Source organism: Platalea leucorodia, assembly GCF_965183815.1.
Source record: "Platalea leucorodia genome assembly, chromosome: 3".
Classification (NCBI taxonomy): Eukaryota; Metazoa; Chordata; class Aves; order Pelecaniformes; family Threskiornithidae; genus Platalea; species Platalea leucorodia.
The window spans coordinates 41,391,559-41,403,855 of record NC_138825.1 but is presented as its reverse complement, the minus strand read 5'-3'; the positions used below and the strand labels follow the sequence as shown (position 1 = coordinate 41,403,855).

Here is a 12,297-nt window from a genome sequence, read left to right as displayed (position 1 = left end):
ATCAATAGTCATTGTGCCAACAACCAGAAGAAAAAGGGGGTAAAAGTCTCTGACTATTACTTGTCGGTTGTTACAGCATAGGTTTTCTTTCCAGCTATTCCTTAATGCTGTCCAGGAAAAAAGAGCCAATCCCACATCAGTAATCTCAAATATGTGTTTGAAAGGATAAAAGGAGTAAGTTTTGTTCTCTCCTGTTTTTCTATAATGAAGTAGGAGTAATCTTCCCCTTCCTTTTTTCTGTACGCATCCCTCCTTTTCTGAAATTCCTTTATCAGCAAGCAAACCATCTATTTTGCACCACCCCATTCTCTCCCATGCCCCTGTCCCCCCCTCAGTGCAATCCATTAAAAAAAAAAAAGAAGAAAGATCTTGTTCCACTGTGGAACAAAATCACTTTCTTATCTCTGCTGGTGGCTGCCGAGCTAATCTCTAGTGCTGCAATGTTGTCTGTTAAAATGTGACTGTAGTAATCTCCATGAGTTTGGAAGTTTTGTTCCTGAATAGTATTGCAGTTCAAATATTTTGGCAAATTAAAAGCAAATATTTTCAGGGAAATAATGAGGTAAAATCCTTGTATAACATGTTTCAGCTATTCGCTCTTGTCTGTTTCCCAGGGTATTTATCCACAGTATCCATGTTGCTCTTTGAGAGTTTGCACAAGGACAGACACCTAATATTATTGCTTAATTAAAAAATTGTGTGTGTATTCATAAATATACATTAGCAACATTAATTTTTTTCTTGCCCCAGCTAACAATTACAGGTAGAAAGGTTTGCTTCAACAGGATTTAAAGATGTGTGCATCCCCCTCCATGCTATTCCAAGGAAGTTCTTCCAGCACCCCTGCTCTTCTTAGCAAACTGCAGCGTCCTGTCCCTATTAATTCTCAGTCTATTTGGAAGCAGAGGGTTTGTGGCTGCTGACTTTTGCTTAGGTAATGGCTCTCATCTTGAGGCTCTGCCTTTTAGTGGAGCGCATGGGGTGCTACAGTACTGCCAGGTGCCGTTACGTTTCTTTGCAGTACAAGTGACAAAGTGGTCACAAAACTAATTCTCTTTGAGGAATTCGGGGGTCCCACCAGATCAGGTTAGAATAATAGCCACCCAACAAATTACAGCCTGCATTGCTTATCTAGGTTGTGTCTTCCCTTGTCCCTCTGGTCTTTAGAGGTCAACTGATTTGTGCGCCAGCCATAGGGAAAACCCTTCAAAGGATCTGTAGGTGTTTATTTGGGGTTACTTCTCTTCTTGCTTTTCTGTTCACATTAGTTGCCTTCCATGTCATGGAAGGTTTTCACATTTCTGGTTTGGGCTAAATGATTTGTAGACTTTGCAGTTGTCTTATGGTTCTTGTGAAGTGACTTTGAAAGAGGTGGTCTTTGTGAACTCTTTGAAGCCTTGTGTACATTGTATTTCTTACTATTTTTTGTGTGTTCTCATAGCTTTATAATAAATCTACTTGCAGAAAGGAGATTTCCCCTTTGAAACCCCATGTAGTTTTCATAACTGCTTTGTATCCTCATTCAGATTTGAATGGGAAGCAGCAATAATTCATAGAGAGTGCAAAAGGGAGAAAAACATTGTTGGGATGTGGCGGGTGTTAACCTCGTGATGGCCCTAACTCTCTTTACAAAGTTGGATAGTTCTTCAGGTGCAATATGCTATGTCAGATGGCCATGCCTGGGAGGTCTGAGGTTTAGAGACCACTCAGAACCTAAAGTTGCTTGATTGATATCAGGATTAGGATAGAAATGACTGCAAGTGACCCCTGCTGCCTATGGACTGATAGTCGTCTTTCCAAGTAAAATACCTCAATCTCGCTACAAAAACTGCCTTGTTTTGTTGGGGTTTTTTAATTAAAAAATAATTTAAAAAGTTGTGTTGTAGTAGGGTATGATTGTTCTGTCCCTGATTAATTAGTATATTAATAAGTAAAGAAGGCAACATGGATTGAGATCAGTGTTAAACAGAGCAAAAATTTCCTGTCACTTATATGTAATATTTAAGTGTATGTGAATGCCTGTACTGGTGGCACCTCTTAGAAAGACCTTGATTATAGCCTCAGTCCTGTGCACTATCACTGATTTCATTGCTTTGAAGGGCTACTTTAGTAAATGAAACTAAGCATGTGAGCATCAGGGCCTGTAAAATTTTACTGTGTATTAATTTGAAGCGTATGGGTTTTTATAGATGTTGATTGCTTTTTGGGGATATACCTGCAAATACCAACCACCATAGTAATTATATGTAATTTTGTATTACTTTATATTTTTTCTTGTATTTTAAATTCTATTTTATGCCCCTTTAATCTTTTAATGATGGTAGAGAATGAAATGTGAAACAAAAAGAAAGTACTGTAAATTCACAAAAATATTTTCCCCTCCGGAATTATTTTACTACAGAATCTGTGCAATGGTATAGTCAGTGCAGGTTATATTTATTATATATATATTTTCAGGTTATATTCTGTATGTATCAGGTGTATTTTCTTACCTGATGTGTGAGCATACTGGTACAACAGTGAATGTTGTAAATCTCTTATTAATTCATTTGGTTTTAGCAGATTTTTTATTTTGTTAGAAGTCTTCTAAAGTTGCTCTTGCATTTACTGCAGAGTATGGGTTCTTTTATCACTGCTTAATCATTCTCATTTGTTTAAAAAAAAAAGCGTTTGTCTTTTCTGTCAGTTTGCTGCTGTTTAAAATTCTGTGAAAAACATCTGCCAGTTTGGAATTTAAAGTTGCATTTTTCTGCATACAATAGAATCAGCATCAGTATGAAAAGAATTAAGCAATTATTTTAATCTTTAATTTGTCTTGTTTTGAATGAAATTATTATTTCATTTTATCAGAATTTGTAGAGATAAAGAGATGTCTAGTTAATTAAACAGCACATTTTTACAACATGCATAAGTATTGTTAGGTGAAGATAATTTCAGATAATTTATGAAGAGGATATTTGAAGATTGAGACAGTGTTTGAGAAATCATCTTTTATATTTTCCAGTAAGTTGCATTATTGTCACTGAATGAGCATCTCCAGTGTGTTCACCTAAAAATGCATTGTGAAAATCAGAAGGTAATTTGTAAACTCATCATAAACTAATGAATGAGAAGTGAAACACTCGCTTTAAGTGTTTGAAGAAAAAAAAAATAGAAGGGTCCTATATGCTTCAAAGTGGAAAACTTAAAATATGAAAGGTGGTTGGTGGTAATACTGAAAAAAGAATAATTGATATAGAATAAAATTTTGCTGCAGTGATATTTCACCAGTGCTTTAATTTTTGTTCAGTGAAGCTTCTTTCTTGTAACTGAATTGGATATGCATGCGGACTGGTGTTAATGTGTTTCAACTTACTAATAATGATGTTTGCCTTACTGAGGTTTAGCCTGCCATCTTTCAATGGCAAAGTGCCTGTTGATATTCCTGGGAGTTTAGGCAAGTGCAGTGCATGACAGATTAAATAGTACTTTTAAAATTATGTGCAGAAGTAATAAGAATATTAAAGTTCTGGAGTTAAGCACCAGAAGTTGCCTGTTCCAACCTTAATGTAGTCTTGTTGTACGTATACATTATGATAATTCTGTTCCTTGTTATACTGAAAATCTGTTTCAGATTTTCTTAAATGCAAGATTGTCATCTGTCTTTTTGCAGTTCTGTGCTCCATCTCTTGTCTCTCACATACATTGAAAAGTTAAGTACCTTGAAGAAATACTCTCTGGTCATGTTGTAAAAAGCTGTATCACAAGTGATAGGCACTGAGGGATCAAATTAACGCTGCATGAGAAGCAGAGTTGTCAGCAAAATACTTTAGTTGGTGGTTTGTTTCTGTTTCTCTCGCTACAATTACGCTGGGGCCCAGATAGCAGCTGCAGAACTGCTTGCAGCTTCCCAGTAGAAGAAATGGGAACTAAAAGTAACATGAAAACTAGTTTGAGTCTGAGTAGTTTTGGAAAGATGCTGCCTGATAAGGTTCCTTGCAGGAACAGTGAAGAAGATTCATTGGTTCTGTAATTTCTCTATATTTTAAGTGGTGATTATATTGTGATGACTTAGTGATGGACTGGACTTAACATATTTCAGGATAGAGTGTATACATTTGTGAGACTATTACTGTTTGTAGGAGAGGGAAGCAGGTTGTTTTTTATTGTATAAACTAGTCTCAAGTTCTGAGGCTTCATATGTTTCCAACTATTAACTGAGTTTTTAAACCGAAGTAACATGTAGCATTCACAGTATGGGCTGTGTATTTTCAGTGTGATGATGCGTGGCTCCTACCAAATGATTTTCAATGAACGTTTTCTGGTGTTCCAAAAAGAAGAATTTGGTTGATATCCCTAAACATACCTGGATTAGATGCTTCTGGTTTCTGAATTGCTGTTAGCGTGTTCCCTTGGGCGGCATTTTTCTGCCATCCCATTCTCATTAGGTTGTCTGCTGTTTCTGCCATGGTCATTGCCAGAATTCTTGTGTAGAATTCCTATTCTTCATACAGCTCACACCGTGAGTACCTCTAAATATTGGTATTTTAAGATTTTTTTTTTATATATATACATATGTATCTATATCTATATACACCTACACACATGCACAAACACACACGTACGTTTGTGTGTGTGTATAAAGGAGCGGATTCTGAATTTTGGAATTACTGATGAAAGTAGCAGAAGTAAAATTTTTCTTCAAAACCTATGTTTGCTTTCTTGATACTTTTTATAGAAATCATAAGACTCCTGTGAATCTTTAAAGATCCTGTCATGGAGTCATTCTCTGAGAATTTCCCTCTGCACTTCCATGACAACTGAAATCTACAGATGTATTCTTGGATTCAACCCTGCAGGTTCAACATCTGGCTGATGGAAGCAGAACATTTTCACCAGAGGTTCTTGCACTTGGAATTTGCTTCCTTCTGTGGGTCTGTGTCAAAACCTGACTGAGCCTGTTTAACTCAAGGCAATGGTGTAAAGCCCATCTGTTCCTTGAAACTTTTCCCTGAAGGAGTGATCTAGAGTGTATTTATGTTCTCAGCTGTGGCTGTGCTTTTTCAAATACTTAGTTGATGCTTTTCGACTGATTTGTGGTTTGGTTTTTTTAAAGGTATGCTGAATGGATGTATTCTTAAAGCAAATTTTAAGAATGTGGCAGAACTTCCCTATCTTTAAGTTGTAAAGACAGTGAAGAACTTGTGTCCCTGTTCACTACGAATGGAGAAATAACATTAATAAGCTGCTGCTGTTAAGAAAAATAGGGTGTAGAGAACCCACCGAGACTTCTGTTGTTCTATTCAAAATATGCAAAAGTCTCTGGAAATAACTGAAAATGCAAAGCATATGTAACTGCATACCTTTGCACACCTGGTTTTAAAATATTCTGACAGTGGAATAGGTTGTTACATTCTTTAGAGGGGAAGAGTACTAACAATTTTGCAGATAGTTTCACTATCTTTGTATTCAAACTTGGAATTACCGATTTAATTTGGTGGGTGGTCTATCTGATAAAGCAAGGTGACATTCAAATTCTAATCAAAATTTCCTTCGTGAATCTTTGAGTGCTCTTGGGGGAAAAAAGTGTACAGTTAAGTAATTAGCAAAATTAAAAATAAATAAAAAACCATTATGAAACCTTTTTCTGGATGAAGAGATTATGTTTGTCTGTGACATCATGACTTACTCTAAGTGGTTTAGGTTAACATTTTCATGGGAGGAAAAGAGAACATTATTACGAAGGTGCTTCAAGTGCAAATATTGGGACGGAATTACATTCATTTGTTCTTGTAGAATGTTTGAATGAATAATTTCATTAACTGAAGAAGATATTGAGGCTTGTCTACATGAAGAAACTATCACAAAATAAGTTATGGTATGAATTTAAAGTATAATAGCTATTCAGCACTAACTCCTTATATGAACAATTTTATTCTGTACTACAAATGACCTTTCACAGTTTAGTTGACTGAAAAACATGCAAGTTCCCTCAAGGCCCAACAACGAATAAATATTTATGTAGGGAGTTAGTGCAGAATAGTTACTACATGATAAAACTACATTGTTAGCTTATCCCGTACTCCACTGGCCTCCTGAAAAGCATCCTTAGGACAAAGTATAGTATTACGTTACAGATGTATTCCTACAGGTGCTTGTTTGTTGTATATGGACTTAGAGCAAACTGTATTCCTTCTGAGAATATTTGTGAAAAATGTCTGAACAGTTGACAATATGATTCGGTTAGAGATAGTGAGTCCAGGGTGCTTCTCTGGAATCAAAGATGCTGGTCATGCAAATTTGCTTATTGTTATTTGTAAAATAAATTAATAGACTCATCGACTGAGTTAGATTTACTTATTTGGTTTAGTTGACATGTGAAGACTAAGGATGTTAAGAAAATGATAGGATTAACAGCAGCTGGTAGGTTTAGGAGTCAGTAATAAGTCATAAATAACTTATTTTCAGTAATGGTAAAATCACAAAATGACCTTTATTCTCTTGCATAATATTACGTGAATATGACAAAGCTAAATTCTCATGTGTTGTTACTCATGTAATAGATAAGCAAAATAAATGACGACAAGAGCTATCCTATGTCCAGCAGCTTCTGAAGGTGGCCACTGTTCTGCTGCTTTCTGGCTTTCTAACGCAGTGAGTTCAGGACACAGATATGGAAGCCTTCCCATGAGAAAATCAGAAAATGATTGAATGCATCTATCTCTTAAGCCACATGAAGACAATAACATTGATTGTGTATTAATGTATTTAAATATGATATGCATTTTAGCTTTTCATAAGAATGTAATTTCAAATACTTTAATTTGCTTGGTTTGCAGTTTTTATCAACAACTTTTGTTCTAAACAAAAGCGTGCATTATTTTTCGGGAGCTTTGATCACATTAAGATTTATTGTCTTAAAACTTATCTCTATGCATTTCTTAAATACACTTTCTTTGGTTCTACAATTTTCTAAGAAAATAGAAAAACTAGGATTAGAGCTGAATGGAAACAAACAGCGTTTGGAACAAGCCCAGCAGGATGTGACAGGAGCCAGAGAGGAGTGCCTAAAACTGACAGAACTGCTGAGTAAATCTGAGCACCAACTGCACCTCACCAGGTACCCCTTATCCTATTACATGCTGTAGTACCAATTTCATTCTGCTAATTTTTTGCCACAGGCTTCCCCACAGTTGTTATAGATACTTGTAGTCATTGACTGAATGGGCAGCCCTCAGTCATGTTAAAAGTGGAGATTTAAATAAGCGAGTAATGAACTACAGAGTGAGTTATGAACTATGATTTATGAAAGTGAATTACTAGTGTGAAGAAAAGGCAATATTCAGCTCCAGTGATGAGGTAGCATGCTTCTGGGCAGGAAGAAGAGCAGGGGAGAGCGCGGCTACGTTCTTTTTGTTGTTGCTGTGTTTGGTAGGACAAAGACATTTTAAATGTTGTTTGAGACTGTAGTGTAGAGCAGCACCTTTAAGCCTAGGAGTTCCTAACCTGAAGTTTCTGCAGCAGAATGACCAGGAGTGCATAAATGAACATAATACTGTTAAGCTGCATTGAAAATTAAATAATCAAAAGGTAATATTACTGTCTATGAATAGGAGGTAAGCTCAAATACGTGAAGAGGATGTTTTAAGTCACCTGCTCAGTGGAGATGTGGTACAACACAAACACTGTGCGACAAGAGACTTTGCCTGAGCTTATTCCATCCTTGGATATAGCTCCCAAAGCCATTTACTGTCCTGTTAATTACACATTTCTAGAAAACACCAGAAGGTTAACATGCCAATTATTCATTGCGGCTTGAGTTTTGGTAACTGCAGGACTTTTTCATTTTGCCACAGAAAATGCTATTGCCTGACTGTTTGCAGGGTTTTGGTTGTGTGTGGGGGGGTTGTTTTGTTCCGCTTCCCCCAAGAGTGAACATCCAGAAACAAATCTGGCGGCTTTTGCTCAGTCCTTAAGGAAAAGAAGTTAAGTTAGTTTAAATTTTACATGGGGGGGGAAAGACCCTTCAGATTTTTATCACTTAACAGAAGTCTGCGTATTTATCCAAGTCTCTTACTCTTTGGGCTTTGTGAGAATTCTGCCATTGAGTAACTGGAAATAAAATAGAGCCTCGCCTAAACTATTAAATTCAATGAATCGCTTTTTTATTCAGCTACATTTCTGTGTAATTCAGAGCACGGTTGTTTAACAGATGGAAGAAAGTACCACTCTAACAGCCTGTATTTAGAGGAAAAAATATGCTAGAGGTTAATGAACTTGAAAAAAGTTTTGGGTGAGTTGTTAAGATATCTAAAGTTTGGATTTAGCAGAACTTTATTAATAATGATTTGTTGTGATAGTTAACCAAATGGCTTACCACGCTCCTTTTAGCAAAAGGCTGATTATATGCAATAAAGCTCTGGATATCTGGAGGAAATCTGACTAGCCAAATTTTTTTCTTTTTTTTGTGAGAATACTCGACTTGTAAAAATGAGGACTATTGCCTACTTTTACATAGCAAGGTACTTAAAGTTGGATACCTAACATACAGATGATTCAGGTAGCTTTTCAGTCTATGGTCTCTGACTCGGGGAGTCTCTGAGATGCGAATCACTGGAGGCTGGGAACAGTATTTTGGGCAAGTAATGCTCTGTACTGGCCCTGTTCTCATTCAGTTTCACAGACATCTGATTTTCGAGACAGATGCTGAATTGCCACAGCTTCTTTGTCTGACCTAGTGCAGCCACGCTTCTGCAATGTCCTAATCTTTATTTTATTTTTTTGTACTTTGTGTTCATGTTATGGCCTCTGCTTATAAGTATGCTTATAAGCAGTGAAATGTTTTCTATGCTGACATCTAATTGTCCGAAAAATATATACACTGAAGCGTGGGAAATAGGTTCAAATCTTTCTCCTTGATATTCCCTAAATTCTATAATACTTTGTTCTCTGGAGGTTTTTGTGTCCTCCTTATCTTTGGAGTGTCTGTGTGCTATCTAGGAGTACAATAGGTGATGTTGCTGTCATGGGTGAAGAAGGGGGGGGGGGGGGGGGGGGGAAGAGATGAGAGATTCGTTGCTCCTGAACTGTTGCCTGTTGTCCCCATGTACTTAGACCGGTCGGGCAGGGTTAGAGATGTTCTTGCATAGTCATCTGTTTTCCCTGAGTCACAGAGGAAAAGATCCCCTACTGAAATGAAACTTTTCCTTAGCCTGTACTCTTTTTCTTCCTCTCAGATCACTTCCTGGCAGAGCAGGTTTTTTGTATTAGTGAAGGTATAAAAGTTACGTGTCTCTAGTGGCATTAGTTTTGCATTTTGAACTCAGTATGTTTTTAATAGATCGGTACATCCATAGTTGTTGCACCTGAACTTTATTGGCTTACAGTCTGCCTTCTTTCATTGTTTTTTCCCTTCACCTCAAATGGCAGCTGTGCCAGTGAAGAATACTCACTTGAAGGGTAGTGGTAATAGCAATCCTATGGGGGTTATAGAATCATTCACTGTGGCACTTGCCAAGGAAAACAGATTTTAAGCTCTAGAGTCCTGCCTGTGGGAGGCTGCTGCAGAAATTGCACTGATTTAGTGCATCTCTTGGGTATTCTGGCCTTGGCCTCGTCTTGCTGATTTCCCTCTTTTCAGGAGAGGACCAGCTGGTCCACTCCAAGTCTTCTCACAACGCTGGACTTGAGGGAGGCCTGTACGGCTGTTACGCGGTTGTGGATAGTCTTTCTGTTGCCTTGCGTGACCTGTCTGGGTTGTTCTGGCAAAAATTACAGGTAGCTGGGGAGGTACAGAAAGAATTCTTTCTTTTGTATGAATTTGCGTATTACTAAGGAGAAAAGTTCCTTACTAATCCACTGATTCTAAGTTTGGATATTGTAAATAAATACAATAATAAAACGAATATGAGAACTTTGGATTTTAATGTATGAAAATGAGATGATAAATATTATATGAATGGATTAAATGAGAAAGAGCACGCAGTCCATGTCTTAATGAGAAAAAGAAAGTGCTCTGCAGAACTGCACTCTTTTCCAGGAGTCCCACTTCTTTTGCTGCATCCTAGTTTTCAGACACCGTTGATTGATTACCAACTAAACAGCTTCTGAGTTAACAAAATGTACTTGTTAAAAATCAAGGAAAAGGTTACAATTAGCTATTCTAAACCATTGCCACAGAGTTTAAATTTGCCTTTTCCTGTCACCTTTCTTCCTGGAGCAATATGTTGCTTAGAAATCCTTGCTATTAACATGCATTTCCTGTTATTGAATCTAGTTAGTAATTCTAATTCGTATGTCTTCAAATGATGGGGAAAATACAGAACTTTTGCTGTGTAGTTTTAATTGTCAGTCATGTAACTTTGCAGATGTCACCATGCTATGACACTGATCGTGCTTGTTTAAAGTATTTATTTTTTTTTACCTTAGTTTTAGCTTTGTGGTTATTTGTATTAGAGTTACCATAGTAGGAGAATCTTATGAAATTACTTCTGAAGTCAACGTTAAATTGCCGTTACTTTGGCAAGGTTGGTCTTGCTAATGAAGCTTATCTGAATCCGTTCTTCAGAGAGTAGAAAACATACAGATCTATTGTTCTTAGTTTGTGAGAGAATAATCGTTCAAAGTCATGTCAGTATGCTAGTGGAAAAGATCACATAAAAGATGCAAGATGTTAACAGCTTGCCCAGATTTTAGGATGTCATCTAATTTAGTAAAATTTTTCACTATTCTTGCGTAACGGAATAGTCATTAAAAATATTTCCTCTTTGTTACAAAACAAATTTGAATCTATTATTTGTTTCACTTGCAGTCAGATGTAGTTCTGTTTGTGTATGCCAGAGCGGTTAAATAAATCTTAAGAAGTGAGGGAGTCACTGAATTTCAAAATTGAACTTTTTCTATGCATTTTTTCAGGCATGGAGATAGGTAGATGGCTCAAGATATGTTTGACTGAAATGTCTAAAGTTTGCTGGGAGGTGTAATTGAGTGGAACTGAAGCAGATTTAATTTAATTTAATTTTTTACTATTCTTGTTTGCTTATATGAAACATTACAAGCAGTATTGAATGTCAACTTGTAGGTGGGGAAAAATTACAGTAGAAGAACCCGTGCTTCCAGTTCAGGTGACCCGCCAAGCTATCCGGAATCCCTGTGTCACTCTCTTGAAGGATAAAAGTTTGTATTACAGTGAGGACAGTGGATGTTGTTGTTCTTGATTATTTTTTTCCCCATTATGTGATATTTCTTTTCTCCCTTATTTTTGAAAATGATACGATCTCTAGAAAGCAGCATGTCAAAGAAAGTGGCATTTGGGGAGTACAGTGGGTTTTAGCAGTGCTATAGCCTTTCTACTGTGCATCAGTCCTTCTTGCTAGTTTCAGCGACTCCATTAGTGCTAATTTGTATTACATGTATAATAAATAAAGCACACAAAGCTATCATTCCACCTCCGGGTTCCTGTGGCATTATTTAGTCACTGAAGCTTTGGTGTTGGGCTGTATGTCGTCACTAGTGTTCCTCGTTAGAATTGCAGCATGCCTCATACATTTCCCTATTGAAGCTATACTATTAAATGATAAAATATAAACTAACTTCTTGATTTATAGAAGGTGGTTATACTTAGCCTTCTAGGGAGTTGCACCGTACTTAGTATTATCTGTTGTTTTTTTTTCTAGTAGGATCTATTAGTTAGCGGCACACTTACTGTCATGCTTTTGCCAACAATTTTTTTTTAGAGTCCATCATCTATGCTGGAAAGGAGGTAACATTTGAAGAAATGCTGTTCCTAATATTAAATGACTGAGATGTGTTTTATGTTCCCAGACTGACTGACTGATGAAGGGACCAATAACACTTAAATTGGGGGGATGGAGCGGGGGGATAGGGGAGAAGAAATGAGGTGTAAGCAGTGATTAATTTCTAATTTTTTTATATTCTGCTTATCTTGTACAAAACTATTATTTTTAAAATGCAGGGAGGGGTGATAACGTGAAACAACTCTGATAACTAATAAACTTTTTAGGTTCTGCTTCATATGTTTACTTTTCATTAAATTTAGGGACGGTTGCAACTATGTTGTTGTGATTCAGTCAACATTTATTTCTATCTGTTTTTCATATACAAAGGCATCGGGATGCCAGAAAATAAACTGTTAACTGAGAATTAACTTCTCTGGCACGCTTTCATACTTATCTTCCAAATTAAAGAAAATGAAATGGGCAGAAGCAGAGTGTAGATTACCTCCTTTTTGTCAAAAATGGTGGGAATTTGAAAATTAATAATAAAAAAGGGAACAGATGCAGTAACATGCCAGAGGGA

General features: G+C 36.7%; 1 protein-coding gene across 2 annotated transcripts in view; it reads left to right on the top strand.

Moving 5' to 3' along the window:
- Positions 1–12,297, top strand: part of SDCCAG8 (SHH signaling and ciliogenesis regulator SDCCAG8) — a 75,719-nt gene that overhangs the window by 38,455 nt on the left and 24,967 nt on the right. For both annotated transcript variants that reach the window (XM_082306332.1, XM_082306331.1), the window contains one exon: positions 6,957–7,099. In XM_082306332.1, the coding sequence (XP_082162458.1) occupies positions 6,957–7,099 (143 nt within the window). The remainder of the gene's footprint in view (positions 1–6,956; positions 7,100–12,297) is intronic.